The sequence below is a fragment of the Aquarana catesbeiana genome, linkage group LG11 (assembly GCF_042186555.1).
Source record: "Aquarana catesbeiana isolate 2022-GZ linkage group LG11, ASM4218655v1, whole genome shotgun sequence".
In the NCBI taxonomy this organism is placed as follows: Eukaryota; Metazoa; Chordata; class Amphibia; order Anura; family Ranidae; genus Aquarana; species Aquarana catesbeiana.
In genome coordinates, this window is record NC_133334.1 from 44,721,582 (window position 1) to 44,742,018 (window position 20,437).

General features: G+C 42.1%; 1 protein-coding gene across 1 annotated transcript; it reads left to right on the forward strand.

Moving 5' to 3' along the window:
• Window positions 1–217: 217 nt before the first annotated feature.
• FGF3 (fibroblast growth factor 3) lies at window positions 218–13,873 on the forward strand. Its single transcript, XM_073606042.1, has 3 exons — window positions 218–818; window positions 3,852–3,955; window positions 12,830–13,873. The coding sequence occupies exons 1-3, from the start codon at window positions 545–547 to the stop codon at window positions 13,160–13,162; spliced, it is 711 nt and encodes a 236-aa protein (XP_073462143.1). The 5' UTR covers window positions 218–544; the 3' UTR covers window positions 13,163–13,873.
• The last annotated feature ends 6,564 nt before the right edge of the window (window positions 13,874–20,437 follow it).

Genomic DNA, 20,437 nt, shown 5'->3' on the forward strand with positions numbered 1-20,437 from the left:
AGGCAGAGCTGGGCACAGACCCTATCCTCTGATGGGCTGCTGATTCTTTGTGATGTGGCTTTTCTTTCTTTTTCTTTTTTTTTTTCTTTGCACTGAGCCACTGTAAGCAGTGCTGTGTAATTTTATCCAGCCTGCACTTAGTTCACACAAGAATGATACCTTGCCTGCCTCCTTTGTATCAATTGGTCGGGGATCTGTCTATTGTTGCAAGGGGAGGGGGGGGGGCTTTTTATTTCAGTGCTGTTGAGCACCACTATTTCTCGAAAACTCATAAAATTCAGAAGGGATCTCATTCTTGCACATTGGGCGATGCTTACACTCTGAGTGCTGCAAATAATTCCATGAACCTGTGACCACCGTTGACACCTATTTATTTAGAGGATCAAGAGGAGACAGATAGAAGGTCAGATAACGCTACGAGCGTCCATGCATCGGGACGGTGTGACTTGCCACTTAAGAGAGCTGCTAACAAGACTTCTTTAATGGGACCCCTTGTGACATTTGCTTCCAGCCTTCCAGCCAACAGTATTTCGGCCATGCCACAATGGTTATAATTTGGATTTTGCTGCTCAGTATTGGTGATCTTGGTCGACAGGTATCCTGGGCGAAGGCTTTGTCTAGTACCGCCGGAGTGCCTTGTGCCAGAGGAAAACTGTGTGATCCCAGGCTAAGAAGAGATGCCGGGGGCCGCGGTGGGGTCTACGAACATCTCGGCGGTGCACCCCGACACCGAAAACTTTATTGTGCTACTAAGTATCACCTTCAGATCCATCCAAATGGGAAAATAAATGGAACGTTGGAGAAAAACAGCATCTTTAGTAAGTGCATTTTTACGTTTGTGGTATTAATGTTTTTCATATGCAAGAGTGTTATAATAATAATATTATCCACACTTCTCTAAAGATTTTTATACTGTATTGATTGTGTTTTAATGCATTTCTAGTTTTGGTTTTTTATTAATTCAAGGGCTCACTGATGAGCATAAATATGTTAGGTAAGCAGTGTGTTGCAGCCCATGACAAGTCAGGAGATGTCGTCATTTTATTGTGTATTATTATTATTATTATTATTATTATACAGGATTTATATAGCGCCAACAGTTTACGTAGCGCTTTAATGTATTTACTTTTTTATCACTTTGTATCTTCAGAATCAGGAATATTTTTTTTTTTTTTATTCACTACACTTTAGTTGTGGTTGCATGTTTTATTTTTTATTTTTTTTTGTACTTTTGGATTATCTTTATCTGAACAGACTTCTACAGATGGTCTTAGACATCCCTTTCAAAGAAAGAAAACATTTTTTTTTCTTTCCTTTATTAATAAAAGGATATTTAGCATCTTCTTTTCATGTTGTCTCTCATTTCTTCTTTAAGATGTTGGAGTGAATAGGATGAGACTTTGAGGTGGTAAAGCATTATCTCCCTTTCGCTGTGCCTTTCTATGAATTAACCTGGAGGGTAAGGATTTACCTTCAACCCTCAGCTGGTTCTCCGAACATGTCATTTATTCAAGCGGCTTTTATTTTTTTTTTAAGCCAGTCATCACGAACAATAGCTTAGTCCAATGTGCTATACTTTTGTTGGATTATGGGCTTTTGCCTAGCTTTTTTCATTCGTTTCTTGCCAAAATGTTCAGCAACTTTAGTGATGTTCCTATCACTTTATTCCTGTAGCACTATAAAGGTAAAGGAGCATTCGCAGGTGTGACCAACTTAACACATGGTGGGCATACAGCCTACAAACCTGGTTAAGGGATTTTTTTTTTTCAGGTTTGCTTGTTTGATGACCCCCCCTTACTTTCACAGGCAACTGCCAAGAGGTGTAGTATGCAGAATTGCTCTGTAGGAGTCAGTTAGGGCTGGCCATACATTATACAATCTTCTTCAACGATTTGTCTTTAGATTTACCAAAACCATATAATATGAGGTCAAACGTAAAGACTTTCAATGTGTTTGCAATCAGGCAGGCCCTTGCACTGCATAGTTGAAGGTAAATCTAAAAGAAAATTGCATAATGTATTGCCAGCTTGTGATTCCTAAAAATGAATCAGTCCCTTCATAGCTTATCAAAAGTGCACCCATTAATTAAGGCTGGCCATACAATATACAATTTTCTTATTCAATTTTCTTTATATTTACCTTCACCTATGTAGTGCAAGGGCCTGCCTAATTGCATACAAATTGAAAATGTTTAGGTTTATATAAAATGTTTTTTTTTGTATATCTAAAGAAAAACTGTATAAGAAAATTGTATAATGTATGGCCAGCCTTAGATATTCTACTGCTTCGTGAACATGTGAAACACTTTGTTCATTTTTTCTCTTTGAATATTCCGATGTCGTCTATTCTCAGTCACCCCAGCTGTCAAAATTTGCAATATCCTAATTATAGGCATCTGCATTTTAAAATCATTTTAAGTGTTGCTACTGATATGAAATGTATTAAAATCATAACATTAACATGATTTACATTCCAAGAGATTGTGTAATCCATTTTGTCCCACTTTGTTATTTTTTTTACCTTTTGTACCACCTGCCCCACCCTATTAGATTGTAAGCTCTTCTGAGCAAGGGCCCTCTTAATCCTCTTGTATTTTATTGTATTATAACTGAATTGCCTCCTTTTTATATTGTAAAGCGCTGCGTGAACTGCTGGTGCTATATGAATCCTGTATAATAATAATAATAATAATTTTACAGGATTTATATAGTTTGTGTCTCCTTTTTATATTGTAAAGCTCTGCGTGAACTGTTGGTGCCATATAAATCCTGTATACTAATAATAATAATAATAATAATTTTACAGGATTTATATAGTTTGTGCAGCGCTTTACAAAATATGTCCACATTATTTTACAAAATATGTCCACATTATTTTACAAAATATGTCCACATTCTTTTTTTAGTTTATTTTCAGCATATCAAAAAAAAAAAAGAAATCAATAACTTGAAAGACAGCGTAGAATATCTTGTTATTGCTGTTCTCGTAATATTACAAAATGCTGTGCAGCTGAGCCAATAAAAGGGATGTAAGGAAATATCTAGATGCTACTTGAAACTAGATCAAGCTCAGCACAGGCAGGCTTGATAGCCCACACCAATCGATTCTCCACATTTGGACATGCTTTTTAAATAGCTGTATCAACACGATGGTCCCTGTAACAAATAACAAGGTGACCCCCCCCCCCCCCCCCACTAGGAGGTCCTACAACAATGTACAAAACCCTCTGGAACTGAATAAGTTCAAAATTGGCTAAAGCTTCTTATACTCAATAAAACAAATGAACTGTGCCACCTATTTGTTGTAATGCATTATCCTAACATTTGGGATCTTTGAGATTAAAACTGACTCACCAGTCGGTCTAAGCGTGCCACTAATACCCTGCAAAATATTGCATTTGTCTTTCTAATCCCCCCCAAATACTTTTAAAATGTCTATATCCTTGCTTTTGATGGCAAACAGAGATTAGGAGAACCTCAAAGGCTCAGGGAGGAGTAAGGGAAACCACTATTTCCTAAAAGGAAAGCTCATCTTAAGAAAAGCTTTTAAATATATCTCTGACGGTTACACGGAATAAGGGTCCCTCCAGAACAGATGTGAAAGGAACATTCGCACATATGTGAAAGCTTTGAATAAATTGAAATGTCTGATTTCGAAACATGGGGCTATGTGCTAAGAAAATCTGGGCGTGTGACGAATATTTTTTGTTGTGTGTCTATAGACAGATAGTGCCACATGTTTCAAGCCAATAGAGACGAATGAAAACAATGGCATGCATGGGAACTGGCAGGAGGTCATGCTTGGGCAAAAAAAAAAAAGGATTAAATCATATATTTTTGCTTATTTTCAAGGTATTTTAGAAATAACTGCGGTGGATGTGGGAATTGTCGCCATCAAAGGACTGTTCTCTGGGAGATACCTGGCTATGAACAAAAGAGGGAGACTTTATGCCTCAGTGAGTACTCTGAAATGCACAAACACCTTTTACTCCTAGAAGTTAAATCCCGGGAACCAAATCTTTACTTTTGCAACAGTAGCTTTGCCTGCATCAGCACGCATTTGTTTTACTTTGCACTTGTACAGGACGGGTTCGTTTTTGGCTCTGAATTCTCACAGTAATCCATGGAAATCCACAAACACATGGGTACATTACACATGACAGCACTTCCTTTGGCAGGTTTGTGTGCAGTTTATTTTGCAGCAATCTGTAAAATACCCACATGAAGCATAAGAACTTTTAACATTTTGTTATATTTGCGCATCCCTTTCAACAATCAAAACAAAGACATCAAACTGGGCCATAATACAATATTATATGAGCATGGTGACCTTAGAGGTCTATGAAGGTAGAGCAATTTGTTTCATAACAATTCAGATGAAATCAGTCGTTGGGAAAAGAGTGCTGGAACATGCAGAAAAACACATTGGGGGTTATTTACTAAAGGCAAATCCACTTTGCACTGCAAGTGCACTTGAAAGTACAATCGCTCTAAATCTGAGGTGTAGATCTGAAATGAGGGGAAGCTCTGCTGATTTTATCATCCAATCATGTGCAAGCTAAAATGCTGTTTTTTTTTGGCCTTGCATGTCCCCCTCAGATCTACAGTGACTTTACTTTCATGTGCACTTGTAGTGCAAAGTGGATTTTCCTTTACAGGCATACCCCACTTTTAAGTACACAATGGGGTTTATTTACTAAAGCTGGAAAGTGCAAAATCAGGCTCACTTCTGCATAGAAACCAATGAGCTTCCAGGTTTTATTACCAAAGCTTAATTGAACAAGCTGGGGTTAGAAGCCCATTGGTTTCTATGCAGAAGTGAGCCTGATTTTGCACTTTCCAGCTTTAGTAAATAAACCCTATTGTGTACTTAAAAGTGGGGTATGCCTGTAGTAAATAACCCCCACAGTTACAAATTCCCATTGGGCATGGGATTGCTGAATTTGTGTAACAAACACTGGGGGTTATTTCCGAAAGGCAAATCCACTTTGCACTACAAGTGCAAACTACAAGTGCAAAGTGTACTTGAAAGTGCACTGAAGGTGCACCTGGAAGTGCAGTCGCTGTCGATCTGAGGGGGACATGCAAGGAAAATAAAAAACAGCTTTTTAGCTTGCACATGATTGGATGATAAAATCAGCAGAGCTTCCCCTCATTTCAGATCTACCCCTCAGATTTATAGCGACTGCACTTCCAAGTGCAATTTCAGTGTAATTTCAAGTGCACTTTGCACTTGTAGTGCAAAGTGGATTTGCCTTTCGTAAATAACGCCCACTGGCTTCACTATGGGAGCGCCCTTTTTGAATATGAAACATCCAGAGCTGCCATTTCTGTGCAGATTTTTTTTTTTCAATAAAGTTGGCCAACTGGTTGGTTTTTCCACTGTTGGTTACTCAGCAATGGCAACAGGATTTTAAAACGAAAAAAAAGGTTTTCTACACTTTCTCTCAATCAGCACTACAGCACTGTTGGTTTGGTTTACTAAAACTGGAGAGTGCAAAATCTAAGACAGCTGTGCATGGGAGCCAATCAGCTTCTAACTTCAGCTTGTTCCATTAGGCTTTGACAATAAAACCTGGAACCTGGTTGGTTTCTATGCAGAGATGCACCAGATTTTGCACTCTCCACTTTTAGTAAATCTTCCCCTGTAGACTAGCTTCACATGTGACACATTCAATGCTAATAAGCTAGGATTATTAACAGCTAAGGGGGTTATTTACAAAAGGCAAATCCACTTTGCACTACAAGTGCAAACTACAAGTGCAAAGTGCATTTAAAATTGCACTAAAAGTGCACTTGGAAGTGCAGTCGCTCTAAATCTGAGGGGTAGATCTGAAATGAGGGGAAGCTCTGCTGATTTTATGATCCAATCATGTGCAAGCTAAAATGCTGTTTTTTATTTTCCTTGCATGTCCCCCTCAGATCTACAGCGACTGCACTACCAAGTGCACTTTCATTGCAATTTCAAGTGCACTTTGCACTTGTAGTTTACACTTCTAGTGCAAAGTGGATTTGCCTTTCGTAAATAACCCCCTAAGAGTCAAATATACACACCCACCCATACCTAAAGAGGTGTAAAACCCAAAAACAAAACTATAATGTTTTCCCGTTTACCAGTCCTTAAAGTGTAAGTTCACCTTTACAGAAAATCTGTAAGCTGACCTACACTGCCCCCCAACCCCCCCACCCCCCAGGTCCCGCTGTACCAGACTGCCACAATCCCCCGGCTGCCAGACACAGAAAAGCCTCTTCACCCGTCTGGGGATCTGAAACCCCCGCAGCTTAACTTCGTGCCCGTATCGTTTAGGCAGTACGGACTGCAGGCATTCTAATTGGCCAGCACTGTCACATGTATGGGACTGACCAATCAGAAGCCGTCTAGCCTGTACTGTCAGCACTGCAAGGAGGGGAGAGAAAGCCGCCGGGATTTCAAATCCCCGGACTGGTGAAGCGGCTTTTCTGTGTCTGCCAGCCGGGTATCACGGCGGTCTGGTACAGCAGGACCCGGGGGGGAGGGGGTCCAGTGTAGGTCAGCTTACAGATTTTCTGCAAAGGTGAACTTACACTTTAAATATGGTGGCTGCATTTTTCTATTTTAGGTTTCTTGTCCTTTATTTTCACCTGGAGATCTGTCAGGTAACAAATGTACTGTATTCAGGTGTCTCCACTCTACTGGAAGAACAAAGTAGACACCGGGACAGCAGCATTGCTAATAGGGGGGGGGGGGGTAGTGTTAGACTAGCAGAGTTAAATGGACTTACTTGACTAACAAATTAAAGTCGAACTCCAGCTAACACTTTTTAAACAATCACAGCAACTTTGTTTTCCTTTTGAGATAAAGGTTTTACATAAATGAATAAAAACTGAACACTGTAAGCACCCCTGTCAGTATTAAATGGTTTGTTTTAAACCTCTAACTGCTACTTTTGCTGGACAGCTTGGTCAGGTGATGCAAGTTGAAAAAAAAAGAGGCTTACTGACCAGATCAACAGGGGAAATTAAATTAATAAACAACTAAAAACACAAGGAATGCAGTCACCAGATTTAAGGATTTGCAAGCTGCAGTATAATATATATTTGATGTTTATATTTAAAGTGATTGTAAAGTCTTCTTTTTTTTTAATTATTAAAATAACAAACATGTTATACTTACCTGCCCTGTGAAATGGTTTTTCACAGGGCAGCCCAGATCCTTCTCTTCTCGGGTCCATCGCCGGCGCTCCTGGCCCCTCCCTCCTGTTGAGTGCCCCCCACAGAAAGCAGCTTGCTATGGGGGCACCCGAGCTGCAGTTCGGCCCCGCCCCCTCTCTCTCCTGATTGGCTAACTGAGTTTGATTGACAGTAGCGGGAGCCAATGGCGCCACTGCTGTGTCTCGGCCAGTCAGGAGGGAGAGTCCCGGATGGCCGAGGCACTCGTGGACGTCGCTGGAGAGAGATGGGGCTCAGGTAAGTATTAGGGGGGCTGCTGCACACAGAAGGCTTTTTATCTTAATGCACAGAATGCAACAACCTTCTGACTTTACAACCCCTTTAATATCGCTTTAGATTTTATCATATAACTTTTCTAGCAGCATTCTCTGTTTTATCATCTACTGCCAAAATCAAATGCATTCAAGCAGCATAAGAATCACCATGCTCAGTGCGATTGCAACCAATTTTGTTTACTGCCGATGGATCAGTACAAGAATTCTGATTTCTGCTAACATTGCCTAACACTAAAGCTGGACTCCAAGCACACATTTTAATTATGTACATGTGAATTGTTTTACCCACCAAAAGACATTTCATTCTAATTTAGACATTCTTCTAATTCAGGCAACCCGGCCAGACAGCACAGCTAAGGTATCGGACCTCTTGCCTAATACAACCTGGCCAGGGCCCCTTGCAGTCTGTGACTTGGCAATGAAGGAGCAAAATCACATTAATGACAGGCTCCCTATCCTCTCCCCTTCTGTCTGCGTGTTTACTGTGCATGACTGACAGCCCTCTGCAAAGTATAATAATATAAATTAGAGATCCAAATCATTCTAGTGCTAACATTTGGTTGGTTAGTTTGAGTGCTGCTGTACAGTGGATTAAAAGAAGCTATTATCAAGGCAGACTATTTTATGTGAAAAAATAAATACAATAGATTTTATAGTGAAAAAAAGGGGCTGAATTGAATTGTAAGTTTATATCTACCTAGAGTTCCGCATTAGAGTAAACCACCAATGGATAGACAGTGAAATACCAGAAGCCAATCAACCTACCAGCAATTAGTTTAATTTTAAAGTGGTTTGTAAACCCATTACAACCACTTTAACCTACAGGTAAGTCTATAAAAGGTTTAGGAGATATTTGCAGGAATGGCGGCACCATAGACATCGGGCGCAGGCGCACTGAGTGTGCCGTTCCTAACAGCGATCATGCCGTTAGTGGCGGCACCAGCGCACATGCGCGGGAGTGACGCCCTGGCCAGTCACAGCGCCGGAGCCACGATACCCGGAAGTCACTCCGGGATAGATGGCGGCGTCGGAGGAGGCGAACGGAGGGCCGATACCGGGCCTTCGGTCTCAGGTAAGTAATACATAATGAGCTAGTATGCTATGCATACTAGCTCATTATGCCTTTTCCTTGCAGGATGTATTTTTTTTTTTTTAAGAGGCTTTACTTCCTCTTTAATTCTATTATACCTAAAGAAGGATCTCAAATTAAAGTGGTCCTCTGCGTTAAGTTAAAAAATCCCTCTGCATGCAGCTCCCCCCCAGACCCCCTAAATACTTACCTGAGCGTAAGCTCGACCTAGCGAGAGGCTCTCTCGGCTCTCTTTCACTCTTTATTAGCTTAAACACAGCAGGAGCAGCCATTGACTCTGGCTACTGTCAATCACAGCCAGTGAGGAGGGAGCGGGGGGGGGGGAGGGGCTGAGCCACCCTCTGTGTGTCTTATGGACACACAGAGCCGGCTCAGGAGCAAGCACATACGCACGAGTGATCCATTAGCAAATAGCTTATTATGGGGGCACTTGGTGAGGAAGGAGGGGCTAGGAGCACTGGGGGGGGGACCCAAGAAGAGGAGGATCGGGGCTGCTCTGTGCAAAACCATTACACAGAGCAGGTAGTAAAAAAAAAATAAAATATTATACTTTACAATCCCTTTTAGGCTCGGTTCACACTGTTGCGACTTGTCATGTGGCTTGAGAGTTCAAAGTCACATGATAAGTCGCACCCCATTAACTCCAATGGAACCGTTCTAATCGGTGCGAATCAAGTCGCACAAACTTAGAAAATGGTTCCTGCACTGCTTTGGGACGACTTGCATCGACTTCTGTTAATGAAGTCGCAAGCAAACCGCAATGAAGTCACGTGGCAAAGTAGTCCCTCAAGCCGTGCGACTTTCCGGACCCAGCCTAAGATGCAATACAGAAATCACCTTCACTAAAGTATTTCTAAAAGGAAGAAAGGTAAACCGAAGGCATTGCTGAAAGCAATCAGGTTCCAACTTTCAGTTTTTCTAGTGAATTGGTTGATGATGAAAATAGAAATCTGATTGGTAGCGATACAACAACGCCTGCACTCTTTTTTTCACCTTTGCTATAAAATGAAGGCTCATAATACTGTACGACTCTCATTGCCATAATAAGGATAGAACTGTTCAGTCAATTTTTGGCTCGCTGGCAGCAAAAGCAAAGTCAGGCACTCGTGATAACATTCGATTTGATTTAGGAGGATTCCGTGGCTCATGGGTCTGTCCAGTTTTAAAGCTTGAACTGATAAAACCTAGGGAGCGAAAAATAAGGCCGTTGCTCACGGGAAATAGCAACAAGAATCTTTTTTCATTCTATGTTGGTTAAGCCACAAAAAATAGCCAATGTTTTGTACTTTTTCTAAATAAGGAAGCCATAGGCGTGTGCACAGAGTGTGCCAGGTGTGCCAGGTGTGCCTGGGCACACCCTAATCACGCTGTGCTGCACAGACTCCCCTTACTGCTTGGCTGCAGAGAAAGGGACTGGGAAATCTCTGTCCTCAGTCCCTTTCTCTGTCTCAAAAGTGAGGCTCCTAATAAATTGTAAAAAAATATATATATAATAATAATAATAATAATAATAATAATAATAAATTATTGGAAAAAATAATACAATTGTAAAAAAGTTATAATAATAAAAAAATAAAAATAAATTACTGACACCAATCCCTGCCCTACTGACACCATCTACTGCTCTACTGCCATATATATATAGTGTGTGTGTGTTTAAGATTTGGGGTGCACACCCTAATGCAACAGGCTGCGCACGCCTATGGAGGAAGCAAATGGTGAACTACAACACATACACACACGAGGAATCCTGAAATGAATAGAACATCATTGACTAATCACACTCTGGCAGTCAAGTCTGTTTAGCTTCCCTATCTGTTTAATTCAATTAGGGAAGAGGAGCAGCTGATAAAAGAAGCCTGGTGTATCTTATCTCTGTTCTAATGCCTTTAGGATGTACATTTAGATTCCTAAATCTTTTATGTCCTCAGAAGATGGCTTTAAAGCCTAGTACACAGGGGCTGAATGTCAGGGCGTGTGTACTGCATCCGGTCGGACAGAAGCCGGCCGTTAGTCATGACTGAAAAAGGTCTGCCGGGTGGCTCCCGAGCAGCGATCTCAGGCCAATGGCTGAAAGCGCTGACTGGAGTGTTCTGGGGGGGGGGGGGGGCAAAAAACAACAACTTTACAATCACTTTAAAGTGGTTGTAAACCCTTACAACACACTTTTTGCTACAGGTAAGCCTATAATAAGGCGTACCTGTAGCTACCCTGGATATAAATGGTTTAGGAGATATCCCTTGTATTTGCATGTGCCGGCATATGCACACTGAAGCAACGGCACATACATCTTGCTGCTTCAGTGAGTGTGCTGTTACCGGCGGCTCACACGCGCATGCGCCGGAGTAACATCATTGCGGCTCTGGCCAATCACAGCGCCGGAGCCCGCGATACCCGGAAGTAACTCCGGGAGTGATGTCGGCCGCCGGAGCAGTGTACAAGGACGGCTGCAGGGGCTTCGATCTCAGGTGCTTTGCATAATCCAGAAGTAGTAGAAAGAGAAAATTATCACTGCTCTAGGAGAGCCGATCGAAAGCAAACATCTCCTCCATGCTGGAAGCAACAGGTGCTGGCAATGCTTTGTACAATGAAGTGATTAGAGAAAGTCCGCACTCAAATTGATCTGTTGCCTTTATTAAATAAAAGTCATAAAAGATACATGCCGCTGCAGAAAAAGGCAGGAAATCTGACGCGTTTCACACTGTAGTCAGTGCTTAATCATAGTTTTCCTGCATTTTTCTGCTGCGGCATGTATCTTTTATGACTTTTATTTAATAAAGGCGACATATCAATTTGAGTGCGGCTGTCCAGGACTTTAATCACTCAGGTGCTATGCATACTAGGGTTTACAACCACTTTAAAAGACTACAATGTCATCATTCACCAAATGAGAAATACATATTTATGTATCTCACTTGCATTTGCTCTCAGTAGATAGAACGCCTTATTTTCACCACAAAATGCCTTGGTTTGATCCACCTCTTACTGGAATGTGGCCTTCAAGACCTCCAGATATAATAGCCTAGCTCTGTCTGTGTATTGATGCCCCTTTACATCAATTCTATTTTACAATACAATTGTACGAACAATACAAGGAAAGGTGATGTAAACATAACTCAATATGATGAGCAGGTTTTTGAACCTGCTCTGTGGCTTTACTACTTTTGAAGAGTATGAAAGGACAAAAAACAGGTGTATTAGAGGGATGTTACACGGCATTTTGTAACACTGTTTTGATTTGAAGAACAGAATTTTCACAAGAGCCAAAGGTCCATCCTAAAATGTTCTATGCACAAAGGCTCAGTGCAACACACGGTATGGACAAAGTGGTGCATGTTATATCATTCATGTTAGTCCTTCTGCCATCTTCAGCAAAATTCATGAATGTGCAAAAGATTGGTGCAAAAAAGACCCCCCCTTCTCTAAAAGCCACCCCAGTTTTTTGTATTGCAGTGGATTCACATGGCTGCTTTGATAAACATACACACTGGGGGTTATTTACGAAAGGCAAATCCACTTTGCACTGCAAGTGCAAACTACAAGTGCAAAGTGCACTTGAAATTGCACCGAAAGTGCACTTGGAAGTGCAGTCGCTGTAAATCTGAGGGGTAGATCTGAAATGAGTGGAAGCTCTGCTGATTTTATCATCCAATCACGTGCAAGCTAAAATGCTGTTTTTTATTTTCCTTGCATGTCCCCCTCGGATATACAGCGACTGCACTACCAAGTGCACTTTCATTGCAATTTCAAGTGTACTTTGCACTTGTAGTTTGCACATTAGGGTGTGCACCCTTAAGCTCAAACACACATGCATGTGTATGTATCTACAAATATATGACTCCAGCACATTGATCTCCCTGCTGTCACAGTGAAAGAGAAAAGGATAAACACTTCTCTTATGGCAGAGCCGGTACGAGGGAGATCTTTCCCATGTTCCTGTTGCTACACAGAACGATAACACTAATGCGCATGGGGGGATTAGGGTGTGCCTGGGCACACCCGGCACACCCTGTGCGCACGCCTATGAGTTTGCACTTGTAGTGCAAAGTGGATTTGCCTTTAGTAAATAACCCCCACTATGCACTTGCAGAAAATGAAGTTTCTCCTGTTAATGAAAAGCCAAGTTCATTCATCTTACTTGTATAAAATAACAGAGCAACAGACGGTCAGCCAGTTTTTTACTGATTGTGGCTTTTTTTTTTTTTCAGTTTTGTTCTAAAATAACTAACTGAAATGCTTTTCTTTTTCTCCTCCAGGAAACCTACAATGCTGAATGTGAGTTTGTGGAGAGGATTCATGAACTTGGTTATAATACCTATGCTTCCCGTTTACATAGGACAGTTCCAAATGGAGCTGGAACAAAACGAAAAGCTAGTGCAGAAAGACTCTGGTACTTATCCATCAATGGCAAAGGACGACCTAGGAGAGGCTTCAAGACTCGAAGGACGCAAAAGTCCTCTCTCTTCTTACCAAGAGTGCTGGACAACAAAGACCACGATGCAGTGCGGCTATTTCACACAAACACTAAATACAGAGAAAGTATTCGAAAACAGCAAAAAAACCACGGCAGACAAAGAAGAGGACACTGATGTGGGAAGGGATGTTTTCCAGATTTAATCATCTAAGAACCTGTTTGGATCCCGTGCCTGCAAATTTGGACAAGAAACAAAAACGTAGATTATTTGAAGACTCACCTCAAAAAAACGGCTACTGGTTCCAATGGACTTTGCTAGATACGTGGTTGCCTGATCATTTATCCTGGTGTTGGCCAAGACTGCAGATGTAATGATCATTCTAAAGTGAACTTTGTTGATTGTTTTCAGACCACACTATCCTTGTGCCCAACAAAGCAAATAACATCTGGATGTGGCCGTTCTCCCCGTTCAATGAAATGAATCACCGCCCTTTAAGTTTTGCAATATGTCTGATGCCTGCAAACAGTCCAGGCACACATTTTCTTTGGTATAATTCAGTATACTTAATAGTTTCCAAGAAGCTAGGAAAATAACTCCGTGCAGTTACTATTCCCTAGTCAACACTCAATGTTTTTGTCTGTTTTGTTCAGCAACACAATATGGCAGCTTCCACTATGGTACTAAGTACTGTATGAATTCATTATATATCCCTGTCCCTACCTAATAACTAATTCATTATAACATATGCTGGCCTGTTGTTCGGTCTACCTCAGATTCCATTTGGTGACTGTCCCTTTGTTTACCATTCCCCGGCTGTTACACTAGAAGCACAATTAAGGAACTGCTCCCTAATGTTAGACTGTACTGGGAAATGGGGAGGTCAAGGTTGTACAGGAAGGCAATTAATATAAATATATTTATTAATATTGCTCAAGTGTGGCTAATTCTTTTTTTGAATGACTAGAAAGATTAAATTATCATTGCAAGATGTCTAAACCCAGGGAAAAAAAAAACATTTAATATTTTACAGCTTACCAGTCCTTAGATGTGGTCGCTGCATTCTTTTTTTTATTTTTAAGGCTAAGGACATTTTCTGCAAGTACTGAAAATACCTAATGTCTTGGTGGAACTCGAGTGTCCTTGTGAGATGAACTGAAAGCACAAACAATATTATCGTCCTTCTGTAAATTACTAATATCCCCACCCACTATGTAATAAAGATGAACAAAGGTATTTGTAGTTTAGCCTGGGTGACAACGATGGTTCACTCCATAGATGCAGTGGAGGAGTAATGTAGCCACCCAGGGATGGGAAGTGTGTTATTTGCAGGATTACCCTTTCAAAAGTAAAGAAAAAAAAAGTCTGAATAAAAAAAAACGAATTCAGCCACCACATCTAAGAACTGGTAAGCTAAAATATTAGACATTTTTGTTTTGGGGTTTAGTTACACTCTAAACCTGAACCCAGGGAAATAGATAATTACAAAGTTGAAATGTGAACTCTTTTACATGCAAAAATATTTCTAACTATGTTCATCCAGTTTTATGACTTACACACCACCTACAACACTGCAAAGCCAGATCCTAACCCTTAACTGCAGTTAGGAATACGCTCAAAGCTGGCAGATGGGTTGCTGAAGAAGCAGAAGACAACTGAGGACACATCACCATGCTCTCTCCTGCATTCAACATATTCCCATCAGTCAGTGTAGAGGGCCCTGGTATAATTCTATTACCCACTATGCCTCTTTTAATCTACACTCTGCTGTGCAGGAAATTTCAGGACATGATTATAAAGATAAATTCGGGTATTTCCACGAATGAATGCATAACTGCACCGATTGGTGTTTTTAATAACCACCTGGAGTTCAGCCTTAGGATGTATTGATTACATAATGGGAAAACAAAGCTTTTTCATGGCTTTGATTATGCTCTTTGATAGCAAAAAGAAATGCTTGGCTGTCAAGGGATGAAATAGACAAATAATAAGACAAATGAGTAAGGGGGAAGGTTGTGGGTACAACCAAAAGGAGGATGTCATTCAGAGGACTAAAAAATATTACAGCCTACCTTAAAGGAGAAGTAGGGCCAAAGCTAAAGGCCAAGCTAAAGTCCGCTATCATCTGATGTCTAGGCTCTGGATGGATCCTAATGTTGGGTTCCATCCAGATGCCTGGCCAGCAACTTGCTCAGTTTTTCTGTGTGCTGCTTAGAGCCTGAGCCAGCCGCTCCCACCCCTTTCACAGTCCAGTGCTTCAGTAAGCGTTGGAGGAGCAGAGTCACCGTCTGTCAGTCACTGGCTTTCTGTTTACTGAAGACCAAGAACTGAGCAATCAGTGGTCTTTGATCGCTCAGGTCCTGGTCTTAGAGGCGACAGGGGACAGATGCAGCATGGGTCTGATGCGGCATTGACCTAGGAGAGTACGATTTTCAATCCATGTATGGACAGGAAGGTTGTACAGAAGTCGATCTACTGATTGACTTCTGTACAACCACCCTGTCGGGTTTTGGGTTTTCCTTGCTCGATCAGCCTCACAGGCTATAGGCGGCAGCACAAATTAGTGTACTCTGATGGCGGGGAAGCCTCCTCACTGTCAGAATACACTAGCTCAGCGGGAAGGATTGCCCCATCCACATCGAAAGTCTTTTTCGTTCCACCCACTGTGCTGCCGGTATGTGCAGGTGCCTTTAGTTGCCTGCACTTTATACCTGCAGCTGTTTTTTTTTAAGAGTGCTCAATAATTTTCAGCAAGATTTATATGGGCCTAAGGAGACTCTGGTTAGCTTCTGCCTAATTCGGAGCTAATCTCAGCCCACCCCAAAACTAACCCCTGCCTCTACTATTGAAAAGTCCAATGTGATGATTAAAAGATGTCACATTAGTCTTCTAACTGGTGCCGGTGAAGCTTCGTTCTGAGTTGCATAGGGGCAATCTAACGATTCCTCGGTCTATCCAAAACTAAAAAACAGATCTGTCAAACTGATGATCTCTCACTCCGTTGTTGTCTGGCTGCTCTTCAGTTGATAAAGGTTACACTTCCTTACACAATTTTGCAATTGAATACTTGAGGCTTCTTTTTACAGGATACAATGTTCTAAGTGGCAGTTATTACTATTCATATATAAACTTTGCACCAAGTTCCAATAAAAATGGAAAACCTTAATTTAGAATAAATCATTAAAGCCCCTTCTGACCTATGTGGTCCACTGTGATATCCAAGTGTGTGTCACTGGAACACCAAAAGATTTCTACCCACTGGAGTAATGTTCTTCTACAGTGTATAGACACCAGCTTGGAATATACTACAAAACAACAGGTTTCCAAGGCTATTTGGAAAGTAGCCTATGAAGAAGCATGAGGAATTGAAGTACCATGCTTAATGTTATAATGTTATAATCCAAATACAAATGCTATTAAAAAAAAACCAAAAACATAGGCGGAAGTTATTAAAAAGGCCAGCTGGTTTCAGGGGCTAAACAAATATGCTGTGAATACTTGCACCCTATTGCACAAGCCCACCCACCCCAATGCAGTCTTTAGTCCAGGGATATGCAATTAGCGGACCTCCAGCTGTTGCAAAACTACAAGTCCCATCATGCCTCTTCCTCTGGGTGTCATGCTTGTGGATGTCAGTCTTGCTATGCCTCATGGGAGTTGTAGTTCTGTAACAGCTGGAGGTTCGCTAATTGCATATCCTTGCTTTAGTCCTTCTTTAAAATGCACCTGTTCCCAGACTATGGTCATTATTTTTTAATACATTTATAACAACAAGTAAATGAACTTTAACACAAGTCTTCACTCAACTCTCGGGCAGCTTGAAATGTGGAGTAAGTCATTCTTATATGTCCTCAAAGAACATACCCTGTTTCCCTGAAAATAAGACCTAGCGTGATTGTCAGTGATGGCTGCAATATAAGCCCTACCCCCCAAATAAACCCTACCCTGTTTCCCCGAAAATAAGCCCTACCCTGAAAATAAGACCTACAAGGACTTTAACTAGGGCTTATTTGGGGGGTAGGGCTTATATTGCAGCCATCACCGACAATCACGCTAGGTCTTATTTTTGGGGAAACAGGGTAACAAAAGAAAATGTGTTTCAGTCGGTCTCTAACAGCTTAAAACACTTTTGGTTGTTTCCATTGGAGGGCAGGTGGCCTGCCAATATTCAGCTGTATTTAAAAAAATGTTTCACTGCCTCTGTTGTCAACTTTTCCACAATGCTCATAGATATGGAGATAGATGAAGTGCTTTAAATGTTTGTTTAGAATACTTTGTTATGCATGACTTGGGCACAGATTCACTGTAAAGGGCCGCACGCATGGGCCGAATATTGGGCTAAAGCAGCCGGTTCAATGGAAACCAGCCGACATTCGACCCGTGTGTAAAGCAGCTGGCCATTGGCTGAGAGCGCTGATCGGATTCTGATCGGCAGACCTTTTTTGGTCAAGCCTCTTCGATAGAAGCCGGGTGTTCGGCCGGCTTCTGTCGGACCCCGGCTGCCGTACACACGGGCCGAATGTTGGCCGGTTTCTATTGAACCAGCCGATACCGCCTGATATTCAGCCCGTGTTCTGGCAAGGGGGCTGCCCCCCTGTCAGAACACAATAGTTCAGCGGGGGGGGGGGGAGGAATTGCTTCACTAACATTGGATAATTAGTACAGAGGCTCCTCCCGAGCTCGTCAAGTTTTTTTTTCGTTCTGCCCCCTGGATTCAACAAAAAAAAAAACTACTACGTGTTTCCCCGAAAATAAGACCTACCCTGAAAATAAGACCTAGTACTATTTTCCAGGAGGGCTGCAATATAAGCCCTACCCCAAAAATAAGCCCTAGTTCAAGGTGATTGTGTGCTTTTCGAGGAAACGCGGTACAATCCTGTTACGGCGGTGTGCAGAGTGCTGTGTGTGTCTCTAGCGGTATCAGGTGCCTCTGATACAGAGCGGCACTCAGCTGATCTCCCCACTGATCTCCTCTTCTCCCGCCTGTCTGCCGGGGATCTTGGCCCCGCCTCCCTTCGCAGAGCTTCAGCGCGTCACTGAAGGTACGGTGCAGAGCCTCTGCAATCAACATGTCATACTGTGTGCGGTATGCAGCATGGATACTTCTGTCTCCACATGGTATTTAGAGTTTTTTTTTTCTTCACATGCTGACTGGTGTGCTCTTATCCCTGCTTCCAGCATTGCAGAAGGAGGAGGGCTGGGGTCCCTCTCTGGCGGCTGGGAGAGGTGGAGGAGAGCTAAGGTGTTTGGCACTGTTAGATTGCAGGAGCACACACATTCTGTATTGTGTGCTACTGTAAAAGAAAGGATTTGGGCATTTTAAGTTTTTTCAAACTGGGGTTTTCCTGGCAGGCAGGGAGAGAGAGAATATGTTAAGACCTACCCGGAAAATAAGCCCTACTGGGTATTTGTTGCCAAAATTAATATAAGACCCAGGCTTATTTTTGGGGAAACGCGGTGGTGTGAACCAGGCTTAAGACATAGGCCCAGGTCAGAAATAATTTAGGTAAGTCCCTGACTACACTGCAATGCAAGATCACATTTCTACATTTAAGGAAATGTGCTCTTTTGGATTTTCTAACATTTTAGATTTTTTCCTAATGAAATCAAGTGCTGTTTTGGTTCATGAGTGAGACTTAATGGATAAGGTTTACACTTGATATTTCATTTGACCTAAAAATTTAGGATTATGTTGGTCTAATAAAATTAAAGGTTTATAACAAGTTCTCTTAGCTTCCTAAGGCCCCTTTCACACTGGGGCGGTAGGGGGCGTCGGCGGTAAAACATCGCTATTTTTAGCGCTGTTTTACCGCGGTATTCGGCTGCTAGCGGTGCGGTTTTAACCCCCCGCTGGCGGACGAAAAATGGTTAAAATCACTCGTATAGCGCGGCTATAGCCGCAGTATTACCGCGGTATAGCCACGCTGTCCCATTGATTTCACCGCTCCTTCACCGCTCCAAAGATGCGGCTCGCAGGAGATTTTTTCTTCTCCTGCCAGTGCACCGCTTCAGTGTGAACAAACAGTGGAGGCTGTTTAGGGGCGGTTTGCAGGCGGTATTTTTAGCGCAATAACGCCTGCAAACCGCCCCAGTGTGAAAGGGGCCTAAAGCACTGAGGACCTGAAATATGAGCTTCTTGGCTGAATCACAAACCAGAGAACAAAATCATCCTTGCCCTCGTATCTAAACCCCTCCCAGGGAAAAAACTACATTTCATTTTACCAGTTGTCACTTATAGTGGCAGCATTTGTTTTCAGTTTTCAGGATGTACAGAAAATAATTGTCATGCCCTGTACACACGATCGGACATTGATCGGACATTCCGACAACAAAATCCATGAATTTTTTCCAACGGATGTTGGCTCAAACTTGTCTTGCACACACACGGTCACACAAAGTTGTCGGAAAATCCGATCGTTCTGAACGCGGTGACGTAAAACACGTACGTCGGCACTAGAAACGGGGCAGTATCCAATAGCTTACGTCTCTTAATTTATTCTGAGCATGCGTGGCACTTTGTGCGTCGGATTTGTGTATACACGATCGGAATTTAATCGGATTTTGTTGTCGGAAAATTTTATAGCCTGCTCTCAAACTTTGTGTGTCAGGAATTTTGACTGAAAAAGTCCGATGGAGCCCACACACGATCGGAATCTCCGACAACACAATCCGATCGCAACTTTTTCCGTCAGAAATATCCGACCGTGTGTACAGGGCATTAGTCTAGCCAGAAACCCATTGCCTATAGCACTTCATGTTAGCTGAAAAAAGACAGCAAAAACAATCCATACATTTTTGTTTTAGTGTTTAGTTATGCTTTAAATGATGAGGCCACCAGAACTACACTCCTATACTTTAAACCAAAATTCTATAGTGAATTACAGACTTAAAGTGGTTGTAAACCCTTACAGACCACTTTTGATTACAGGTAAGCCTATACTAAGGCTTACCTGTAGCTACCATGCACGGTACCTGCATGGTTTAGATGATATCCCCTATATCTGCATGTACTAACGTCATAGGCACATGTGCACTGAAGCAATGGCACGTACATGCCGTTTGCTTCAGTGAGTGTGCCGTTACCGGCAGCTCCCACGTGCATTCGCAGCAGTGATGTCATTGCGGCTCCAGCCAATCACAGCTCCAGAGCCGCAATACCCGGGGAGAAATGTCGCCAGCCGGTGCTGTGTACGGGCACCGCAGCAGAAAGCTTTGATCTCAGGTGAGTATTACATAATGAGCTAGTATGCTATGCATACTAGCTCATTATGCCTTTGTCTTGCAGGTCTTTTTTTTTGGGTTTACAACCACTTTCAAAGAGAAGTATGGGAAAAAAATGTTTTAACAATCATACTTACCTAGATAGATGCAGCATCAGTTCACATCTGTTTTAAACACCACTGATCGCTCAGTTCTCAAAGCTCCCTGTCAGTCCCCATTGTCTGCTCTGCC

Excerpts from the sequence above, each read along its gene's own strand:
- FGF3 (XM_073606042.1), top strand. The coding sequence starts at position 545 with ATGGTTATAATTTGGATTTTGCTGCTCAGTATTGGTGATCTTGGTCGA. Across the intron at positions 819-3,851 it reads GGAGAAAAACAGCATCTTTA|GTATTTTAGAAATAACTGCG; the intron begins GTAAGTGCATTT and ends CTTATTTTCAAG. Across the intron at positions 3,956-12,829 it reads GAGGGAGACTTTATGCCTCA|GAAACCTACAATGCTGAATG; the intron begins GTGAGTACTCTG and ends TTTCTCCTCCAG.